Raw genomic sequence first — 22066 nt, 5'->3', positions numbered from 1 at the left:
TGACTTTAACAATTCAGGAGAATTGCTGAAGCTTTTGTGAAAATGAACGGGAAGGTAATTGTTCCTTTGGGATCATTACATTTGTTTTAGATGCTTTAGAATAACCCATATGTTCAACTGACGTTTTATTTGTGTTTTTCCTGTACTCTACTAAGGGTTAATAACGTGGATTATCAATCAATAGTAAATTTTGTAAAATAATGGTGAGATGGGTCAGCTCTGATCCAGCTTGTGTATATAGTGTGTAGTAGTACAGGGCAGAAAAAGAAATGCCTGTTACCATCTAGCCTGCGCTCTGCTGCCTGGTTGCACTACTACGGAGGACCTGACTGTGTGAATCATTTAGAAAAATTAAAGTGAATCAGCAGAAGGCATGGGAATCAACAGAAAGCATACAGACAATCTCATTAACTAAAATATTACATTGATGTGGCTGTGCTAATTCAGGAGTAAAATGGGTAAATCTCTTGTAATTCAATCTACCCACATAATTACAATTTTGAGATGAAGTGGATATAAAAGGGTCAGGAGCTGATGAAATTGTAAAACATCCCCAAGTGAATGGGCAAAAAGATAGGCAGTAGAGAGAAATATTGAATGGGCGCAATGGGAGAGAGGAATCAAGTGACCACACAGAGATTTCGTTCACCAGCCCTAACCTGAATAAATGGAGGATGGTGGGCCTGGCAAATGCAGAAGTCAAAGTGAAAAATGAAGGTCAAAAAAAGAGACTAAAGGAGTGAAATGGAAAGTCAAGAAATTAGTTATCAGATAAGTAACTGAACCTCTTCATAGTTTGAGATTGCAATTTGAGATTAGAGTGAAAGAAGGGCAATGAGAAAAATGTAGCAAATGCTCAGGGAAATAGGAATACTAAAAAATATATTTGCATAGTCCTAAAAGAATTTGTTATAAATATTTATAAGAACACTGCAGAGCAAATTATTCAACACTTGCTCTGGTTCATACTGGGAGAGAAAAAAAAAGCTAGGATTTGACAAAATGCTCTCTTTYTCAACAGCAACTCAACTGTGGACTTTTAAAAGGCAGAAGATCCAAATAACTCATATCCAAAATTGGCCAAGGGGCTATCCAACTCACTATTTTGTGTTTYGTGTTTTCAAATATTTGGAAAATTGCAAAAGATGGAAATAAATTTCTTGGCATTCCAGTTTTTAGAAAGGGCAAATGAAATAACCTCTGTAATTTTAAAGAGATCACCTTGACATCAGTTTTGGGCAAAACAGATTTTCAAGCTTGATGTAGAAACTGATTAATCATGAATTTTGGAATAAGGATTAATGTTTACTAACATGAATTTAAAGCAAGTACATTCCACCAAGTTTAAAGCAAATACATTCCACCAAGCTAAACAGCAGACAATAAGTAGGATCACCACCCTGACCTTAAGGAAAGTTTGACTTCTTCAAGGACCTGTTTGGAAAAATCCCATGGGATTTCAGTCTTTTCTTTTGTGACTGCATTATTTGAAACCGATATTCTAGAGAGCAAAGTTAAAAATCATTCAAGCAGGAAAAATAAAATCACCATTGCTTTTAAAATTCAGTGTTTGCAATAAATTGTTTGGAAACAATGAGCAGCTTTTTTTACTCCTTGAAGAAATGATTAGTCAATTCATATGCAGGAAACTCTCAGTTGTAAACATCTTTTCCTTTTATGATCTGACAGATTCTCAATTACTCACAAAGCGAAACCCTCCCCTGTATTTGCCAGATGCCAGTGGCCATTAATTATCACCCCAGAGGCCTGGGGATTTTGTTTATTTGTTTTTTTCTTATCCCAGCTCGGTTGAACATATCAGTAAACATATTAATGAAATATTTGCAGGCAAAACAAAATTGATGGTACTGCTACTGAGTTTGTACAAAATCCATGTTTAAATGAGAGAKGCAGATAGGTAATATATAACAGGGCAGAAGATATGTTAGAGCATGAGTTTTGTATTTTAAATGAGCAGAGGTAACTTGTCTGTGCACTCTCAGAGTGTCCCAATGTCTTTCGGAGATCACGAGCTGAATATTCCAAAATGGAACAACTGAAAATATTTATTGCATCTGTAAATTTTCAGCAAGGAGTTCTGAATAGCACACATTTATTTATCTATTGAATTGCTCAGCTTCCCAACCTGTACTTTTGTAAAACAAACATTTTTGAGTCGAATGTTCCTAAATTCAATGATTATTGGAGCTGACCAGAGAGAAGGACTAAGTGATGAGAGCTAACACAGAATACTGATCTCTGCAGATAATTAACTCAAAGGAAATCGCAAAATAACATTTTTTTTTCTACAAGGCCTTTAATATGAAATCCAAAGAGCTTGCAGCAAAGAAGGAGCCCGTGCTGGGCTGCCGGTGCTTCCCGGAGGCTCCTCTGAGAGAGGCTGTTCGGCTGCTCCGTTTGTCCCCAGAGATGCGCTGTCGCTCCTAGTCTTTTACTTCTCCAGTGGAAGTCCTGTGCAAACCAGCGCACCATTACCAAAAAGCAAGTTAAAAACAAGCATTGCATAGGTATGAATTTATCTTTCTTGTGTTTTTGTTTTTAAACTGCTGAATCCAGAACTGTAGATGCTGTTTGTAATGGAAAAGAAAATCAAAGCTGGAACACGAGTAGTTTTACATTCTGTACTATGCAGCACTGGAGATCTGCATAGAGAGGTACTATTTTGAGAATCTTTGGAGGAAAGGAAATCAGAAATAAAGACTTCTCTTTACAGGTGTTGAATCTCATTGTAGAATGAGTTTGTCAGATCCCTAACCATCCTATGTCRTTTTCTCCTTATTATTATTATTATTGTTATTTTTCCCCTTGGTGGTGTTTCCTTTCTGAAGAATGCATGTAGCAGGGCACAATGAAAGAATTTTCTTCTCTAGCCTTTTGAGATGAATTGCATTTAAATCCAGTTCATCCAGCATCTGGCGGATCATTAGCTTGGGTGTTGCTTCCCTTYAACCAGTCCTTGATGTTTTGACTTCATGATTCACCATCACTGTGTGTACATGGAAAAGAAAAAATATATATATGTCATGCTTTCATGGTGTTTGGTTGCTTCTCTCTCTCTCTCTCAAAAAAAAAAAATCCACGCTGTCTTTCCAGTGTGCAAGAAGGTGTTACAGCAAACAAATCTGCCAGCAGTGCAGCGCACGAAGTGAGCSCAGCTGTGGTGCTACATACTGTGAGCGCGGGCTCCTCTGATCTCTCTGCAGCCTAGAGAGGCAGCTCAGTGCAAGCTTCCTCCGGAGCACAGGCAAGGGCTCAGAARGCAAATTCCCCTCTTCCCACATTTTATGCTCATTTTCTACACATGGATTTTTTTATATTAAATTCTTCCTCATAACAACTGAATTTTCTCTTYGTCCATCTGGTTTCTGCCCAAACAGCTTGCTCTCAGGAATTTTCTTAATGATCTATTTTGTTCACACCAACGTTAAAAATGCAACAATTTTATTAGCTGGTTAAATTTCAGTCTGCATTGACAGCCTGCTAGGGTCTTTCCCTGGGCTTGTACTTTTCCCTTGGGGCATAGCTGGTATCTCCATAACAGGATAGCCCTTGGATTGAGGAGGGTCCCCCTCAGGTTACCACAATACTGAGGTGGAATAATGGCTCTGGCATACCCATATCCATACCCATATCCATAAGCATACCATATCCAGCYGCAATCCAGCTCCCACCTGGTGCCATCTGTTCCCAAGCCCTATGAGGGAGTGATATACACGATTCCTAGATTCCTTATCTTGGCTGTCTTCGCCCACCAAGAAACAGGCAAAGATACCCCAAAGCCTCCTGTCCTTGAAGCCCTGCTCGCTGGCGTTAGGCACATATGGGCACATATGGGCTGCGTGCGAGACCTTTGCTCCAACACGTCCTGGCTGTGTTGCATTACAAAACAGACGAGCACAAAGAGCTGAGCTGTAAAACTTCACCTTCTTGCCTTGAGCTCTGCCAAGGAAGAGGTCTTTTGCCCAAAGGAAACAACATAGCATTTACATTAAAAATATTTGGGTTAAGGGACTGCAAGAAATAGAGGGTTGTGGTAAGAACAAAGCTGCTGTATGTTGTTACCCAGCACTGCACAAAAAGATATATGCAGAATTAYTGTTACATGTCTGTTTATAACTTGTTGTAAAAGCTATACGATGGGAAAAAAAAAAAAGACCATTTTTTGCTTTACTTTTTCAACTTAAAAAGAATTTCTTAAACTTGATTTTTTTTTTAAAAAAAAAAGGTGCCTATTAAGATTTCTTAGACTCCACTGGCACAGCAGCCTGCAAGGCCCCTGAGGCTTCCCCATCCCCTGTGCTGCAGGGAAGCAGGATTTCAGCACTCGGCTTCAAAGCCAACATGCATCCCTTCACACGTAGCTTTCTGGGCTTGCACTCAAGGCAGGCGACCTACATCAACAACAGAGCCAGGACATTCTAGCCAGGACTAGTTCTGTTCCCAAATCTACGACCTTCACGGTCAATAGTAACAATTTTTGCTATAATCGTAGCTTTATTTTGCATCAGTAGCTTTCACATTTCTTGCTCTAAAGAGCTGCTGAAGCAGATCTGTTTATTCACATGCAGTTCTCTTTTGAGAACTAATTTCATTAGTTCTCAAAGTTTCTCTTTTGAGAACTTTTGAGAACTAATTAATTTGAGAACTAATTTCATTAGTTCTCAAAACTCAAARCATTATTTATTCAGCTAAGTTTGGTTAGAAAAAAAGATGCATCTTGGTCTGATAAGGCTCGATCATAAAGCGTGTGGGAACCAATTTTTTGCTTACAAAGAAATCCCACAATTTCATACACTCTTTCCCCCAGAAATGAAGCATATTTCAAAATTTTATGCAACATTAAATTTGAAAAAGTAGTTTTGAGTTGAGGAAAATATTTAGAAATATTTCAACACTGCACTGCTCTTGTCTTTAATGTCTTTTTAAAACATATTAAAAAGTCACTTACTCTGAAAAGTAGTTTTGGAACAAAATTAATTCTGAAAATGTCAAAATGTCATTATTGAAAAGCTTTGTTTGAAATGTTTTCAAAATGATCTTTTATCAAAATCGGTTGATTGTCCAAAATATTTGAGTCTTGATTAACCCTATCCAGCATTTTATATAAAAGAARATGACCAAAAATTTTATATAAAAGAAAATGACCAAAAATGCAAAATAAAGTGTTTCCCACATTGAGACATCATCAATAATATGTAAAAACAAATTAACGTAATCTGAGAATAAATTTTCCCAATGTGATTTTCCAGAATCTGAAATTGAACCTATTAAATAATATACTTTTTTTTTTTTTTTTTTTCTGAGCAGCTCTGACTGTTTTAAAGATGAATCTTCCTTCTTTATTTGTGGGGTTTTTTTTTTGACTTCACGCATCTTACAGACATAAATATTTTTAAAATTTGGTTCTAAGGCACTGGTTATATGAACCAGTTATATGTATTAAAGCACTACCTGTGCACTTAAACAGTGACTCTATTGCTGCAAGCAGTGTAGTTAGCAAATACATTTTAGAGAAATACTTTGCATTTACCTATCCTTACCAAATTTCCCCTTGTGAGTTATCATTTAGARGCTGGAAGGGAAATCCAAAGCAGTTTTCACAGTGTTTCAGTGTAAAATGATTGGGCCTGTCTGCAACTGGACCACTGGAGTCTAAGCGTTTGTTCAAAAAAAGGAGGGGTCATGAAGGGAGGCTTTTTAAATACAGATAAATGGAGATAGCGATAACGCAGCTGCCATTTGCTGAAGCCATCCAGAAACAACAGCTTTACAGAAACTGAGTTGTAAACCCTCCAGCAAGGATGCTTTAATGTCACCGCGGTTTCATTCCCGAGCCAGGAAAGCCCGACAAGAGGGACGGGCTATTCTGGAGATCTGGAGTGGCGAGCCCAGCTCTGTCACAGGGGCGTTTTGGGGGCAGAGCTSGGCTGGCTTCACGTCCGGTTGCCGCTGGAAGCCCTCATTCCTGCTGCCTGCACCCCTGCCAGGCCGGGCCTGGGGCCTCGCGCTGCGCCCGCTCCCTCAGGCCGCCCYGCTCTGCTCCGTGGCCGCCCGCGGGCCCCGCGCCTACCGCACCAAGGGTTTCCTTGGCAAGCAGAGGGGGGCACCACGGTCCTGGGGGCACCACGGAAATCCTTTGGCTTTCTCCTGGGGCCAGCCAAACCACTGTGCAGCAGGTCAAACCCCGGCTGAAACATCTAGCAGTGCTTCCCAGGGACATACGGGCACCTCATGGCACGGGGGATCCGGGTGCTTCCCTTTGCCTTGTTCCTTGTTGGTCAAGGGCCAAGGAAGCCGTTCTGAATACTCGTATTAACACCTCAGGAAACTGTGATTAAAACCTGATCAGCTAGTAAAACTCCCTCTGCACCATCTGGGCGTCTGTCTCACACAGGTTTACAACTGCGAGATTATTTATGGGTGCAATTTACAGGCAGCGACTGGTGTAAAAATAAAAGAGCGTGGAATCATTTGTTTGAGTTGAAATCAAAGTCCTGGAACATAAAACCTTTAAAAATTAAGTAGAGCAAAAAAACCAGTCTGTTTTATAATTGTATACATAAAATTTGAAGTGACATGGATCACATTTCTTCAAATAATATAGTAAATTAAAAGTACCTTGGGTTGGCAATTGATTCTTTTTCTTCTTCTCTTACAGTAGGCAGACATTCACATTCAGCTAAAAAAGAACAAAAAAAAAAAAACAAGAAAACAGCTAATCTCAGCAATTCCTCTCTGCTTATTTGAAAATTGCATCAACTTTTTGGTGCCACTATTGGAGAATTTAAAACTGCAGCATGTTTTTCTACAGTCTTTKATCTGTAATATCTGCTTACTCCCTGTAGCATAAATGCTACGTGTTTTACAGCCTCCTGTCCTCCGACAGACATTGTGATATTATTTTTTTATTATTGTTATATATATTGTAGTTGCTTGTGTGCACACATACAAATGAACTTCTTTGAGGTCTGTTTGCATTAAGCTGCAGGGAGGAGGACTATTTGGTAACCTTCCTCTGTTTATGGTTGCACCTATGCTTTCATAGCACTAGTCCAGCCTGGAATTTGGGAYTGCAGTTTTATGGAACAATATTGAAGAAAAATAAATAAAATGTTCTCTCCCTTTGCTCTACAGATTTTTAACATCGTTTTGCAGCACTATTTCCCAATGTACTGTATTTCATGCCTTTATTTCACTACTGTTGCTTGGCATATGTTATCTGCTAGTGCTTACAGACTGAGAAGGTCAAAATCCCATCATGTGGAGCACTGTGCTAATGTGAAGAAATGCTCTGAAGAGTTTTATATCCTGATAAACAAAATGTCTTTAGGAGGCCAGGCAAATGAGCCGTGTGGATGTAAGGCAAGGGAGYGGGAATTAAAAAAATACCAGGATTTCAGCATTTCTTGTCAAATAAAGAGCAGCTAGTACAATTTTCTATGTACCATTTTATCATCAGCTCTCTTTTAAATAGTGCCTTATCCAAGACCTGATTTTTTTGAGGAGAGCCATGAAGTAGGATATAAGGCCTTTAAAGATTTTTAACTGGGAGATTTTGAGTGGGAGAAAAACAGGGAAAAATACAAGAAAATTAAAAGACAAGAAGCTGAATGATGCTGGAGGTGGCAGTTGCATTGGGTACCAATTGCTCCGTGGGCTAATGGACCTGACAGAGAGGTGGCAAAGGAGGGGACGGAAGYAAAACAGGGAGGGATGCAGTCAAGTGACAAGCCTGGAGGAGGCAGCAGGTTTAAGTAAACAGCATTCTAACCTATGAATAAGGAGCAGTTTCTTCTACAATAGCACAACATGGAGCACAACTTTAGAAACTCTGGAGGCTGACAGGGCTGGATGCTTCAAATAAACTGCTATTTAGCATTTAAAAATTATTTAAAACTATAAATGATATTCACAGTTATACTTGTATTTAATAAAAACTTCCTCTCGGAACTCAAAACATATTCCATCATATGTTAAAAATAAGCTCCCACACAAACTAAAATACTGCTCTGAAAATTTCTACCCCTGACATTTGTGCTGCTATTTTAGAAGCAGAGAGTCAAGAACACAACTAAAAATGCTTTAGGAAAATCAGTGACACAAATACAAAGTGCCTTGTATTGATTTACTATTCATGGTATCTACCTCAGCTAGAAAGAGAGGGATGATGGAGTAGAGGAGTTACCATGTACCATTTTTGTTCATGCTGTTCATCCATTTATCAAGCTCTTCCATTTCTATCTCCATAACAGAGGGTGTGTCTTCTTCAAAAATAGGACTTGAGGAGGGATAAAAAAAAAAAAAAAAAGCATTACACAAAGTGCTTAATTCAGTAACCCTATAATGTAGTAGTTTTGCCCGAGAATTGCTCTTCCCAGACACCAGTCTTCCAGGACTGTGTTTCTGGAAAGGTGTCCTGATCTAGAACACCGARAACGTCAGCCCAAGGGGTAAGAATGAAAGAGCTGCCAACAGGGTCGGCTCTGCGCTGTCAGTCAGCAGGACATGGGCTTGGTGCAACATCACAGCACTGTTTGGGGACATCTGTGAGACAGGACCAGGGAGACTATTCAAGAATGGTCCCTACTCTAAATGGAAACCTGAAAAATAAAACAGTTGATCTCAGCCCTACTGGAACACACAGCTAAAGTGTTCTCTCCCTTTTTACTCTTCCCTTTATTGATCATTCCTAGATCTGCACAGAAAAAAAAAATACTTTTAGCAGAAACACTTCTTTCTTTTCTTTCTTTTTCCCATGAACCCATTATAATAACCTCCATTACTCATTAGCAAGATGGAACTCAATAAAAGGTAATGATAAAAGTTATCACTCAGATAACAACCATGCAGCTTTCAACTTGTTTTTCCAGAAGCTCAAGAATCACTTCCATGGCAGCTGGGAGATCTCTTTTGTCTCATGTAAGAGTGAGAAGACAAACTTGAAAAGCCAGCGAGTAAGACAGAGCTTATTCTGGAGAGTACAAGCACACAATGGGAGTGAGACCTGGTCTCCCTCGCCCATGGTGAGTCTGTATCTTGTGGTGCCCTGACAGGGGCAGAGCCAGAGGTGCCTTCAGCAGGCAGGGGAGCTGTGGCAGGCCATGGGTCCTCAAGCAACTGCTCCTGTCCTGGCTAATCTTAACTCCTGTGTTCTGGGTTTGGTCTTATGCCTCCTCTGCCTGCTAAATAAGGAGATGACACTTCAGTCGATTTTTATGGATCTGCTCTATAGCAGCTTTAACAGTCTAGAGATAGTTACTGGARTAATTGCATATGGTAGAAGTGCTTGGGGTATAGGTAAATTAAATCATTTAATAGAGGGCTTAAAATTATTATGTCCTATTAGAGCAAAAGAATCAGAAAAAAAAATATTATCCATAAACTTTACCTTTTTACATTTTCGCTTCCCAGCTCATCTGGAAAAGAAAAAGGTTGATGTTCATAGTTACGGTTTGTGTATATACAGCGTCTGTATTATTGGCAAATCTTAAATAGGGTCACTTAAAACACATTTCATTTTCAAAAAGCCTATGAGTTAACTTTTAGATGAAAGGCAAAACGCCTCAACCTGCCTGTAATTTTCAGTGAAGCCCATTGCTCTTAGTCTTTAACACACTGCAGAAGCTTGTTACCAGCTCAGCCTTGCCGGGAGCGAGCAGACTTAGCACCACGGTGGGCATGAGAYTGCAGGCAGCCCGTTCCCTGAGCAAGGCGGATGCAATGAGCAAAGTGCCATGCCGAGGAGGAAGCGCTGCTGCAGAAACTGTTTCCTGGAAACACCGGGACGTTTTGCTGCAGACGACAGTGCTGCAGTCAGTGGGTCTGGGGGGAGGCTGCGGGAGCCCCTCGTGGAGAGAAGTGGGGAGGTTTGCACGGCAGCTTGAATCGCAGTTGGGTAAATGATGCTGAACTGGCCAGATGCAARAAGGGATATGAAGCTAGTTATGGCCCTCAGATGAAAGAAAACTGGTAAACAAGCAGAGCAGCAGCCTTTATTCAGGCTATAGCTTCCCTCCAAGGATTCTTGAAGTGATGGGAAAGTCTCTGCTCTCAAAAGGAGCCAAGGGCCCCGTGCAGTACCCACATTGCACGCTGCCTTCCATCGGCTTATTTTGAATCCCRCAGCGCGGCGGGCTGGGTGCTGAAGCCCCTGCTCATTCCAGCGTGTTCCCTGCTGCAGAGCCAACCCCCCCGGCTCATCCCACCGTGAGGATGCCCAAAGTGCCAGCCCCATCGGGCAGCCCAGGGCGAGCGCACACTGTGAGCTCAGCCTGTGCTCACGTTGCGACCCCGGGATGAGGCAGCAGCGTTCCCAAAGTGCCCTGAAAAACGGGATCAAAGTGAATGTTAAATACATGTTGCTGGCTCCACGCTGTCCTGTTTAAAATGACRTTCACATTCAGGAAAGGCACTGCTGTGACCACTTTGGTAGTTCACTTACCCACGGCACATTGTTAATACGACACCTTCGTTTGGTTTCTGTTGCTTAGCACTTGAGTCTTATGGATTTCTTTGTTAGCAGAGTGTAGGCTGTCTCCTGAAATATCGCCCTTCCTATTGCAGCACGCAGCCAGCGTGACCACGTGATTCCTAAGTAGCTACTTTGATCTTCACTAGGGATTTCATAGATACTAACACCCTACAGGATCCCTCTAAAAATGTCCCTTAAAATGTTTTTGCTTGTTCTTATTTTATGGAAGCTCCAAGAAATGTAAGAAAAACCTTACTCTGTGGATAATACAGGCAATAGAAGCATTAAATTCACCTTGCAAGGAGTTATTAACCATAAAGAGAGGATAACTATGTGTAGTCACAGAGTAATATCTTCATTCCATTATCAGGAGGAGGCAGAACTTGCTGCCGCGGCTCCCGTGGGTGTACAAAGTGAGCAGGAGGTGCCAAAAAGCAGAACTAGCTCATGCCTAAAGGAGAACTAAGTATGCAGAAATTGCTCACCAGGGGTAACAGATTCTTTTCTATATATGAAATATAAAAATAGAACCAAAGAAATATATCTAAATGTGGTATTCCAGTCCTTGGAATAACTTTTTATTCATGCCGCRTGTTCTAAAAATATCCCTCTGATGTGGGAGAAGATAGATTTTACCTTGTTTAGATTTTTTCCTTTTGTGATGTATTACAAAAAACGTAATCAGCAAAATCAGCAAGACCAGCAGCACGGCGGGGACAACATATATCAACATAGACTGTTCTGCTGTTTCTGGGCTGTCATTATTGCTCATTGTATTCAATTCAGGACTTTCTGTTTCAAAGCTGCTCTCAGTAGCTCTTGTAGCAACATGTTCATGGTCATCCACAGCCGCAGAATACGTGGCAGGCAGAGCAGGAGAAGGTGTTACTGTAGTGGTGGGTAATATTGGTGATCCATCTCCTGAACCAGCAGTTTGATTCTCCAAGCCTGCCAAATATATGAGGGCAACTTAACATTTTCTGGTTTACATTGACATTCTCATTAAATCAAAGCTTACAGCTCTAATACTTACTTTTTAATTGACTTCTTTAAACTAAATAGAAAGCCAGTAAGTGCGCTCACACACACTTTTGAAAGATTGGGCATCACATGTGTAACTGCAAGTTTTCAGCTGACTTTTACCAGGATACGTCGGCATACATGGCCTGTCTTGCACAGACATACTGCAGTTTTTCCTGCAGGTTCACATTCAGTCTTGCCCTTACCCTAAGAGCCTTCTGCTTATCTCAGCCAAGCCCTGCTGCTCCACTCCTCAGGCTCAGCGCTTACTGGCTCGGCCTCCCCCATCGCCCTCCTCACTCCCAGGTCTGCACCCTACACCAAGACCACGATCCCAGGCTCACCGATCTCTCAGCTTCTGTGCCTTTCTCAGATTTTTTAAGCCCACTTAACTGCATGGCAAATAAAGAACAGGCTTGGTGGAGGGAAGTGTGAAGCCGGCACAAGCTGCTGACTCTCATTTCTGCACGGACTAGAAGGGATAATAGCACAGAGACTTTATTGCCTGCAAATGTARTAACTGCTACAGGCTGCGGGAGAAGCACATGGTAAAGTCTGATCTTCTTTCATGAATGTTAGGATGTCACTACAGCAAATTCTGGCTTGATACTATATTCCATACTGATGCCAAATTTGCTGTCGCTGCCAAGGGTGCAGGGATCACTCTTAGATAAATGACACCATGGGCGCTGTCACATGCAAAACCGCCAATAATTTCCTTAGCATGAAATTAACTGATGACTTTTTGTGTTATCTGCCCGTTCAGACACAGCGCTGGCACGGCACAGCTCTTGCTCTATGGAATAAAGCAGGAGAGGCTTTCATGGCTTTTGCAATGACAAGACTCTTGCTGTTCTTGTAAAGTGCTGGGCAGTCACAGTTTCCACTAGAGTTAGCAAGAGCTTACGGTTTTCAGCACCTCATTGCTGGCATTTCGAATCTCACAGGACTGGAACCAGAAGTACTTAGCATTTTAAATGCTTTGGTAAACACATTCATCTTCATAATGGCCCTGAGAGATGAGCAGTTATCATCTCCATTTACAAATGAGAAATCAGAAGGACGGCAAGCTGTCCTTTGCAGGACACTGAGCTCAGAGGAAAGCTGTGATTAGAGCGCTATCTCATGCTTAATCCGCTCTGCAGCATCTCTTCTGTCAGATTTTTCTTGATAAGAAGATGAGTATCTCATGAGACTGTATTCCAGAAAACCCAATTCAAATGAAGAAAAAAAAAGACTTAAGTGTGGCAGCAGAGATTTATCTAGATTTTTATGCCACATACTGATCATTTCACTCTTTCCTTGAAACAAGGAAAAAATTAATGCTTAATAAATAACATCTAACACTTTAATAAGATATTTTAATATTGCAAAGATCACTGATCTCTGCAATACAATGATCACAGTGTTAGTTTTACAGTAGCAAAGCACCTTTATGTTACTTTCTTCTCTATTCAGTACTTCAGTGAAGAGCAAAGCATGGTCTCGGTCTCCTGCGCACACCATGACCCCTTGCATGCCTGCCCTTCCACCCATGCCCATGATAAGGCTGGTCTCATTTATCAAGAAGGAGATCTCTCCATTATTATTTTTGGCTGCTTGACTTCCCTTTCCAGAAATAGTTTATAGTCCCCAGAGGTTTGCAGCAACTCTATGTATTATTGTTGTTCCATGAAGCAGCGAGGCCACACAGTAGATCCCTGCGTGATTAACCACACTGCTGGCAGAGCAGACCAACCATCTCAGTGTCACAGAATGATCCCTACGAYCTTGTTTCATGTTCCTCCTCTAACCTGTCACCTGCCTCATTTGATACATTGATAAGGACAAGCCCATTGTTAAAAATAGTACAAGTGGGAAAGGGTGTGGAGGAAAGAGCTTATTTTCCATTGACTATTAGAGTTAAAATGAATTTTTCAAATGTTTAAAACATGATGTGACTTTAAAGCAAAAGCAACAATCACATCTCATTAACTGCAGCACTGAACTTTCAGTTGGGATTTTTGCTGTACTTTATTTCCAAAAGAGCCCTTTTCAGTGTCTCTGTTACTTTCTATATGCCTGTTTTGAGCTGCAAAGCAAATTCCAGGTCATTTGTCTGTGTGTGAAAGAGAATTACCCTTTCTACTCAATAGACAAAAAATGGCAAAGCACAGAGAGTGACCTTCTTACCATATATTTTTGTCTATATGCATAGTTCCAGGGAAAAGGCAGCATCTTTTATTTGAACACAATTTTCTGTTAAAGGATCTTTCCTCTTAGCAGATTAGATAGTCTCCTCTGCAAAAGGATATTGCAGAGCGCCAACTGCACAATGCGCTAGCAAGGATATTGCTCTTAAATCTTGTGTTTAGCCTCTGAGGACCAGAGCTCAATCTCAGACTCAGGTCTCTGGTGATGGGCACCCTACCTGCCTGTTAATGCKGGACAGGGGCTCTTCTATCTCCCTTCTATTGCTTATGGATTGAAGGTTTGCACGGTGATGGAAGCATGACCTGTACCCAAGTGGGCTCCATGGGCTGCACCAGGACCAACCCCCATTGGCCCCAGCAGCAGAGGTGGGCATGGGCATGTGACACGAAAGCTGCACTTTGCAAGACTTGGAGCATGGCAGGGGAGCACCTGAAAGACAGAGCCTTTTTGGGATATTGTTCAAGGATCTTCTCCATGCCCAGAGGCAGATTTGCTGGGGCCAGCTGCTTTTGGGCTACTTCATTTTGCAGAGATCTAATCAGTTCCCTTCAAAATGGAGTCTGACCATAACGTGACATTCGTTTGGGATGGAAAAGCAAGGCTAATGGGGTGAAACAAGGAGAGAGTTGAACCTTATGATATGTATACCTTTTTGGCTTGTAGGAACACATGCCCTCCATCTGCTGAGCTCAGTCTCGTGCTTTTGGTCCCATCCTGAAATCTTTACTTGGCCTTAGAAGCAGGTGCTCGTACAGTAACCATGACCAATATATTGTCTAAAAGACGATGCTGGAGACTTGTCACCTGCACTGCAAGGAGCCCCTGGGCACCCACCACAGCTCCAGCCCAACTCACACTGCCACTTTCCTTCCATCCCCTCCAAGCAGAAGGAAGAAGGGAGGCGTTGGCACCTGGCTGGGCTCATCCTAATGGACATATGGGTACAACCTAAGTGCATGCTGGAAACTAAGAAGCTCCAAGTTTCCACCACTGATTTAGTCCTCATGGGGTCAAAATCTGACCTTTTCATCACTGAGAAAGCACTCACAGTCACTCGAAGGAGGATCCACTATGGTTCTTATGRAAAGGCTGTTACGATAAAGGTACATCACCATACTGAGATACCAGGGTATAACAGGGGATACTGTTTGGTATTGTCTACTTATAAAATACACTTGAATTACTAATGGAAGCTGCCTGAATTTTGGAGGTGCTTCCTCCAAAGGCAAGCCTGCCTTTCAGGGGAGTCAAAAGGAGTCAAAGGGAGTCAAAGTTACTGAGCAGCTCTGCAGGCGAGACTCTGAGCAAGTAGATGCAAACAACATTTCTGTTGTTGCTGCACTTGTTCCTCTGATGTCTGTGTGGTAGCACTAAGAGACAGTGATATGAGTTTCCTGATGGACTAAGCAGGCAAACAGGTTTCTGATTTTAGCTGGATGTGGGGCAAGGAAAAATAGCTGCAGTCAGCACATTTGGTTCTGCTGTTAATCACCAGACAGCCTGCTGTGTTCTCATCAAGCCCTTGGATTGGAGTCTCCCAAGGGAATGTTTCCTATTACACTCTAGTTCCTGCCTCCTGAATAAATAAATAAAAAGGGATAGAATAGAGGAAAAGCAAGATCTAAATCAAATAGTCAGAACTATTAATTTGAAAGGGCTTTTTTTGTTCCTTCAAACTTTCCTCTAAGCTATAAAAACACAGTGAAAGGAAGGCTCAGGAGAGGGCAACAAAGCACCCGGAGTTATAATACTGTGCGTATCGGTGTAAAGTTACTGTGTTCTGCAGCATTCTTCTCCACATAAGCATTCCTCCCGGTGCTTTGCCTGGATGGTTATTGCTCCTGTCCCTTGACTCATTCCTGTTGTGTTTCCCTCAGTGCATTTACTGCTCACCTCCCAGGCGCCTCTCCTTGCAGTGGTCAGGGCATGCCCGGCCGCGTGTTGTGGCAGGTCCCAAATATCCGCCCGCCTGGATGAGGAATCCCTGCAGCCCCGCAGGCTGCCTGTCAGCTCGTCTGATGAAGTAAAGCTAACATTTCAGGACAGTTAATCTGTAGGCAAGATCCAATTAAAAATGGGTGCTTAGAAAGCATCGTCTAGCTATAGCCTGAAATGGGAAGTAAATATTTAAGTTTGTTTCCAGACAATGCAAACAGCTTTCTTCTTACTGTCCTGCCTTTCAGCCTAAGTGCTCTTTTAACTGCCCACGTTGCAGGTGTTGAAAATTGAGTCACACATCTTAGAGTCAAACTGTGGCCCTTTAGTTTCGTTTATCACCCCTGTGAGTAAGGTTTTGAAAACCAAATTAACCATGTAGTTACATCTGCTTAATCTTGTGGCCTTCCAGCTGTGCATCAGTGATACCCRTCAGCACCACTGCCTTCAGAAAAAGTGGGATGCAAATCTCCAGTGCTCCTTGCTCCCAGGAGGATGCCGAAATTAAAGATTTCAAAGCTCTGGAGGCTCCCCAGCAACCACTAAATCTCTTGAGGGACAACAGACTGTGCTCACTGATGGGCTTTGAGCACATGATGTAAGGGACWGGTTTCCTGAGATGTCCCTGAGAATACAGGAATAAAATGCAGGAAAAGTTTGTGTGTATGGGTGAAATGGAGAAATAGGAGTGAATGCATGCAAAGAACTCATCTGAAAGAAGGAAAGATTTGTCTTCAAATCTGCTTTTCAGGGGCACTGAAGAGCGGATGTAGTGTATTTGCATTTCTGATTTTACTGCTTTGCTAGAAAATTGCAACAGTCAATTCTGAGGAGTTCAAACCAATTTTGGAGTTCATTACTCTGGAGGGGAAACAGGTCAAAAAAGATCCTTAGAGGCCCTGGCTTTGCATGTGGCTTTCCCAAAAACGCTTCTTCTCTGCAGAGAAGTCTGCCGTGTTAAAGGATGTCCCTGGAGGCTGCCCGAGCTGCACGGGCTCCTCCGTCACTGACGTGGTRGCCGCAGGGTACGTGATCCCTAAACCAGCACCTACCCCTGCGGTTCCGCTGCCCCRCTGGGCGCCGGGGAGCGATTTCCCCCTTCCCTCGCAGATTTCCCTGGCCGCGCTGGGCGCCGAGCGCGCGTTTGGGCCCAGGCAGTTGCTCTCGCAGCACCCGTGGCCCTGCCGGGACTTGCTCCCTCGCGCGGAGGGAGGGTTCCAAAATCAGCTGGAGTTTAGAGGTGGATCTTCCAGAAAGAAGCCCCTGGAGTCAGCGGGGAGTGGGCTGGGGCACCTGCTGGGTGGAATCTCGTTGCTGCTGGGGGCAGCCCTTGGATGCCCATTGCGGAGAGGGGCAGGCAGCTGCTGCAGCAGCCGGGGAACAGGCCTGCAGGGTCAGGGACTCAGGCCCCTCCGGCACGCGGAAACGGTGACAAAAGTCCTTGGCATCAGCAGTGCACAAGTGATTCCCGTCAGCTCCCAGATGCATTAACAACGTCACAACCTAAGCAAACCCCATTTCTCAGGTCTTGCCCCTCCGTTTCTCTGGAACAGTTCTTGCTACTTYTAGGAAGGAATGTGGCTCAGTTTATAATGAGACTTTTTCCTCCAATTAGTTTGATTCTGAGGTATGTTCAAAGCTCGGAACATATTTTCCTACCGTGCTTGTAACACAGTAGGATGGTATTTATGCAGACAAGACTGAACCATTTTGTAACTTGCTTAAGTCATTTTTACAGCTAAGCAAGATTCCCGTCGGTGATAAGGCAGGCAGTGTGCCTGGAGCCTGCAGCCCTGTTTTATAGCCTAGTTATAGTTCTGGTTTTAAGGAGAAAAAAAAATAAAAAAAGGCATTTCTAAAATCTTGATCGGAGACGTCTGGCGACAGCAGAGAGTGGCAGTCCTTTCCCTCGGCATCGTGGAGCTCCCGCTGGTTACAGCGACACGGGAGGGAGCCTTGTGGTGCCCACRGAGGAACCGCGGGAGCCCCATGTGTGGCGGCGGCGGGCACGGGGGTGCCACCACTGCAGGGTTTGGGGGCACAGCTGCCTGTGCCGCCCGGCTGCTGCCCCTTCGTGCCTGCCCGAAACGCAGAGCRCGCAGCGAGGGCGAGCGCTGCGCCCCAGCACCCAGCTCGCGAGCGGCTCGCTGCACGCGCCCTTCCCTTCAAACGTGTCCCAATGCACAGCGCCAAACACTCCGTGCTGCAGCTGAGGGGGCAACACGCTTGTCTCCAGAACTGGCTGTTCTTTGATTAAACAGGTTCCAGTTTGTTGCGACCGCTGACGTTTTCAGCTGGCGCTTGAATGGGAAGAGTACTTGTTCTTTGACTTTGCTATTAAATGCTGGTCGTATGGCCACAGGATTAGAAAAATATGGCAAAAAGCAGCAAACTATTAAAGTTGGAACAAAGACTTCTGATGAGAAACTCTGGATCCCTACACCCTTGCAATTTGTGAATTTTAGGATTCAATTGCTGCCATTCCAGATTATGACTAAGGAAAGAAGTGAAAGAGCTGAAAGCACAGACAGTAAATAAAGCCAAAAGAAGCCGAATGCAAGTTTTCACAAATCCTCTCCTCGAGATCAGCTTTTAGGGTGTTGCCTCCAACTCAGTGCTATAGCTGCAGGCACAAAACGCGTCTYGCAGTCCTACCTTGGAAGGTAAAAAGCGCTTTATTACTTACTATCGTCGGCAGATCCTTCAGCGAGGAAGAGGACAGAAAGCACCGTGATGAAGTTTGGGCTTTGCATGTTACCCCTTCAGTGATCGGGCTTGATGTTCTCTGTTATTTTCTCCCTGGTTCACGAGAACATTTACATTTCCTGTTTCCTGCCTGAGTGCATCTGAGTTAAATTTCTTCAGGAGATGGACTCTGTTTGATTGCTTTTAGGAAGTGATGTAATATGGTCTGGGCCTGTCAAGCAAGCAATGATTGCAAAAGAAAAAAAAAAAAAAAGTTGTTCTTCAAGCACTAGTTCAGCTGAAACACCTATGTGCTTGTGGTGAGGGTGTTGCTAGTCTCCTCTATTCTTGTGGACTCCTTTATTTTCTTCTTATTTTTTTCTACTTCTGAATTTAATACCATAATACCATGATCTAAATTCACTGTCCTGGGGATGATTATCATAAAAGTATCTCGGCAGGAACCTGATACAAAAAAATGATCGATGTGTGTTCATTTAGATTGCCTTCAGAGGGTTGGAGTGGGCAGATTTCCGTAGTGCCCGTGTCTTTCAAACTCTAACCCCAGCATGGCGGGACACACATTTCTGATCCCTAAAAAGGGGCAGTTCCCAAAGCTGGGCTGTCCCCAGCCAATGCCAGAATGACTGGTTCACGTGGCGGCCTCWACCTGAGTATTTGGAACTGTTTTTGCATAGGAAAGAGGGGAAAAAAGTAATCATTTTTTTCTCAGTGCACTGGCTTGAGTTGGGAAGTGCTTAGACACCAGCTAGGGCTGCGGTACCCTGGCTACACCACTTCCCCATGCTACCACTTCCTCTGCACCCACTACTGCTTTCCTTTACTCAATAACACACCGGGGGTGACCGCAGGGCTTCACGTATTGCATGGCCTCTTATGTGCTGCGCAGAGTGAGATGGAAGGTTTGAAAATGTATTTTCAACCTCTTTTTTTATACAGGGATGGGCCAAGCCTGGGCTCAGTATGTGGAACCAGACCTGCCCCCGGCTTAAGGAATATTTGGGTCCCACAGGTTTGGCTTGTTCCACTGCAAAAATAAGTACTAGATCTAAAAGTCATCCCTCTGAGGAAGGGAGAGCCTGCATCCCAGACCCGACTCTGGACCATTYCCAATCTGACCTGTTGTAAACATTGCATAGAAGCTTTCAGTAATAAAATGTGATTTAGAAAAGATCTGCACGTTTTACTCTCTGTGTATCAGCTTCATGGCATTTCACTTAGACAGTAGTGGGTGTCAGAGTTTGACTTCCAGTGAATTGTCTGAAGCTGGCAATGGAGAATCTTGTCTTTGGATGCTGAGAGCTGCTGAAGTGAGTAATTATTGCTCTGCTTTTGCAACTAATAAATTTCCTTAACACATTGCTGCATTTATAGGTCATCAGTTCTAGTTTCTTAGTAGGGTTGCTCAGAAATAGGTCAGCGATTCATTTAATGACCAGCTCGTTAATAGATTTACGGCGCTCAAATGGTTCAGTTAACTCACAATTGAAGCGGTTGTTTATTATTGYCAACGTGTGCTTGTGCACCTTGTAAAACAGAGGAGAAAAGCAAAGCAGAGTTAAACATTGCAGCTATACGAAGATAAACAGGAGCCGTGAGTTATGAAAGCACTGACAGGCTAATTAAATTTTCTCAGGCACTCTTATTTAAGCTGGTGTCCCAGCCACACACGATAGTATTTACCACAGAGAAGTGTTGGGGATCAAGTTTGCAGGTACTTTTAAGATTTTCCTGTTCAAAATTTGCAGAAGTTCAGGCTACTGGTTATAGTCTATAACGGATATAGCTACTTGCAATTACTAATTATCCACATTGCAGTAGTGCCTAGAATTTCTATCTGTGAGCGAAGTGTTATCCCCATGTGCAAAAGCTGTTTCTGTTCCCGGAGAGCTCGGGTGCAAGAAAAATGGGTGCAAGCACATAGGAGAAACAGAGAGGAAAAGGCAGCATTGCAGGCAGTGGTCTTAGAAAATGTTTATTTTTTTGCAGGTACAGGAGGAAGGTGTTGCAGGGAGCCGCGGGGCTGGCCACACATGACCGCTGGTGGTGGGTGAAGCCTGATGGATGTGGAGGGCAGCACAGTGAAAAGCCCTGAGGAAAAGACACACAGGGAGCGCGGATATCCAGCAATAGCTGCCCTGGGCCGTGTGCGCGGCCGGGAGGTGCCTGGGGAAGAATCAGAGAATCACAGAACTGTTAAAGTTGGAAGGGACCGCTGGAGATCACCCAGTCCAACACACGCAGGGTCACCTAGAGCACATGGCACAGGGCTGAGTCCAAGCGGGATTTGAAGATCTCCAGAGAAGAAGACTCCACAACCTCCCTGGGCAGCCCGTCCCAGGGCTCTGTCACCCTCACTGTCAAGGTTTTTTTTCTTTTTGCTGCTTCTGTGTGTGGCCGTTTCCTCTAGTCCTGTCAGGGTCACCTCAGCACTGCCGAGTTCAGCAGTGGCAGGACGCGAGCACCGCTGAGGCGCTCGGGCACCGCTGAGGCGTTTGGGCACCGCTGAAGCGCTTGGGCCCCGCTGAGGCGCTTGGGCACCGCTGAGGTGCTCGGGCACCGCTGAGGCGTTTGGGCACCGCTGAAGCGCTTGGGCCCCGCTGAGGCGCTCGGGCACCGCTGAGGCGCTCGGGCACCGCTGAGGCGCTCGGGCACCGCTGAGGCGGTTTGGCACCACTGAGGCACTCAGGTACAGCTGAGGCGTTTGGGCACCGCTGAGGTGCTCGGGCACCGCTGAGGTGCTTGGGCACCGCTGAGGCGCTCGGGCACCGCTGAGGCGCTTGGGCACCGCTGAGGCACTCAGGTACTGCTGAGGCGTTTGGGCACCGCTGAGGCGCTCGGGGACCGCTGAGGCGCTCGGGCACCGCTGAGGTGCTCGGGTACTGCTGAGGCGTTTGGGCACCGCTGAGGTACTTGGGCACCGCTGAGGCGCTCGGGCACCGCTGAGGCGCTCGGGCACTGCTGAGGCGTTTGGGCACCGCTGAGGCGCTCAGGCACCGCTGAGGCGTTTGGGCACCGCTGAGGCGCTCGGGCACCGCTGAGGCGCTCGGGCACTGCTGAGGCGCTCGGGCACCGCTGAGGCGCTCAGGTACTGCTGAGGCGCTCGGGCACCGCTGAGGCGCTCGGGCACCGCTGAGGCGCTCGGGCACTGCTGAGGCGCTCGGGCACCGCTGAGGCACTCAGGCACCGCGGCCTCACCTCACTCGGCGCCACGGGCGCTGGGGGCAACGTGGGCACAGGGTGAGCACAGGCCCTGGCACACTTCCATTTGGGGTGCAGCCGTTTCCTCTCGCTTATCGTGCCTGCCCATTCTGTAGGCTTAGCTCAAATCACTCATCACTTACTAACACACAAACCTGTATCTAAGGATTGAAAGGAAAAAGAGGAAAGGCCATATTCCACTGCACTTGTTTTCATCTTTTCATCACCTGTTTCTAACATTCAACGCCGTGTCCTTCCCTTCTTGCCCCTCCAGTCTTTCTGCGTAAGTTGTATCATTTTCTGCTTGAATTCCACTGCCTATTTTCGACAGCTGTTCAGCTAACACTCATTGCTTCCCCTTGAGAGCAAGATAACCACCCACTGGGGTGTATCCAATTAATGATTTCTAAGGCAAATTAAAGTTCAGGAAACATGACGTAGTGCCACATTACATTTTAAGTAAGAATTTAGAGCTATACAAAGGCAATGGGGCGCACATGCAGCTATTTTAATGCTGGC

The 22066-nt window shown here is 44.4% G+C and overlaps 1 protein-coding gene across 1 annotated transcript; it reads right to left on the bottom strand.

Annotated features, from left to right (window-relative positions):
* Nucleotides 1-6448: 6448 nt before the first annotated feature.
* Nucleotides 6449-18393, bottom strand: TMEM154 (transmembrane protein 154). The gene is made up of 6 exons (XM_026041630.1): nt 18327-18393; nt 11129-11440; nt 9410-9437; nt 8214-8299; nt 6640-6700; nt 6449-6515 (listed from the first exon to the last, which is right to left on the bottom strand). The coding sequence occupies exons 1-6, from the start codon at nt 18391-18393 to the stop codon at nt 6449-6451; spliced, it is 621 nt and encodes a 206-aa protein (XP_025897415.1).
* Nucleotides 18394-22066: the final 3673 nt, after the last annotated feature.

Source organism: Nothoprocta perdicaria, unplaced genomic scaffold, assembly GCF_003342845.1.
Source record: "Nothoprocta perdicaria isolate Ctin4 unplaced genomic scaffold, notPer1 scaffold_29, whole genome shotgun sequence".
Taxonomy (NCBI): domain Eukaryota; kingdom Metazoa; phylum Chordata; class Aves; order Tinamiformes; family Tinamidae; genus Nothoprocta; species Nothoprocta perdicaria.
Note: the sequence above shows the minus strand (reverse complement) of the source record. Positions and strands in the feature narration are given on the sequence as shown.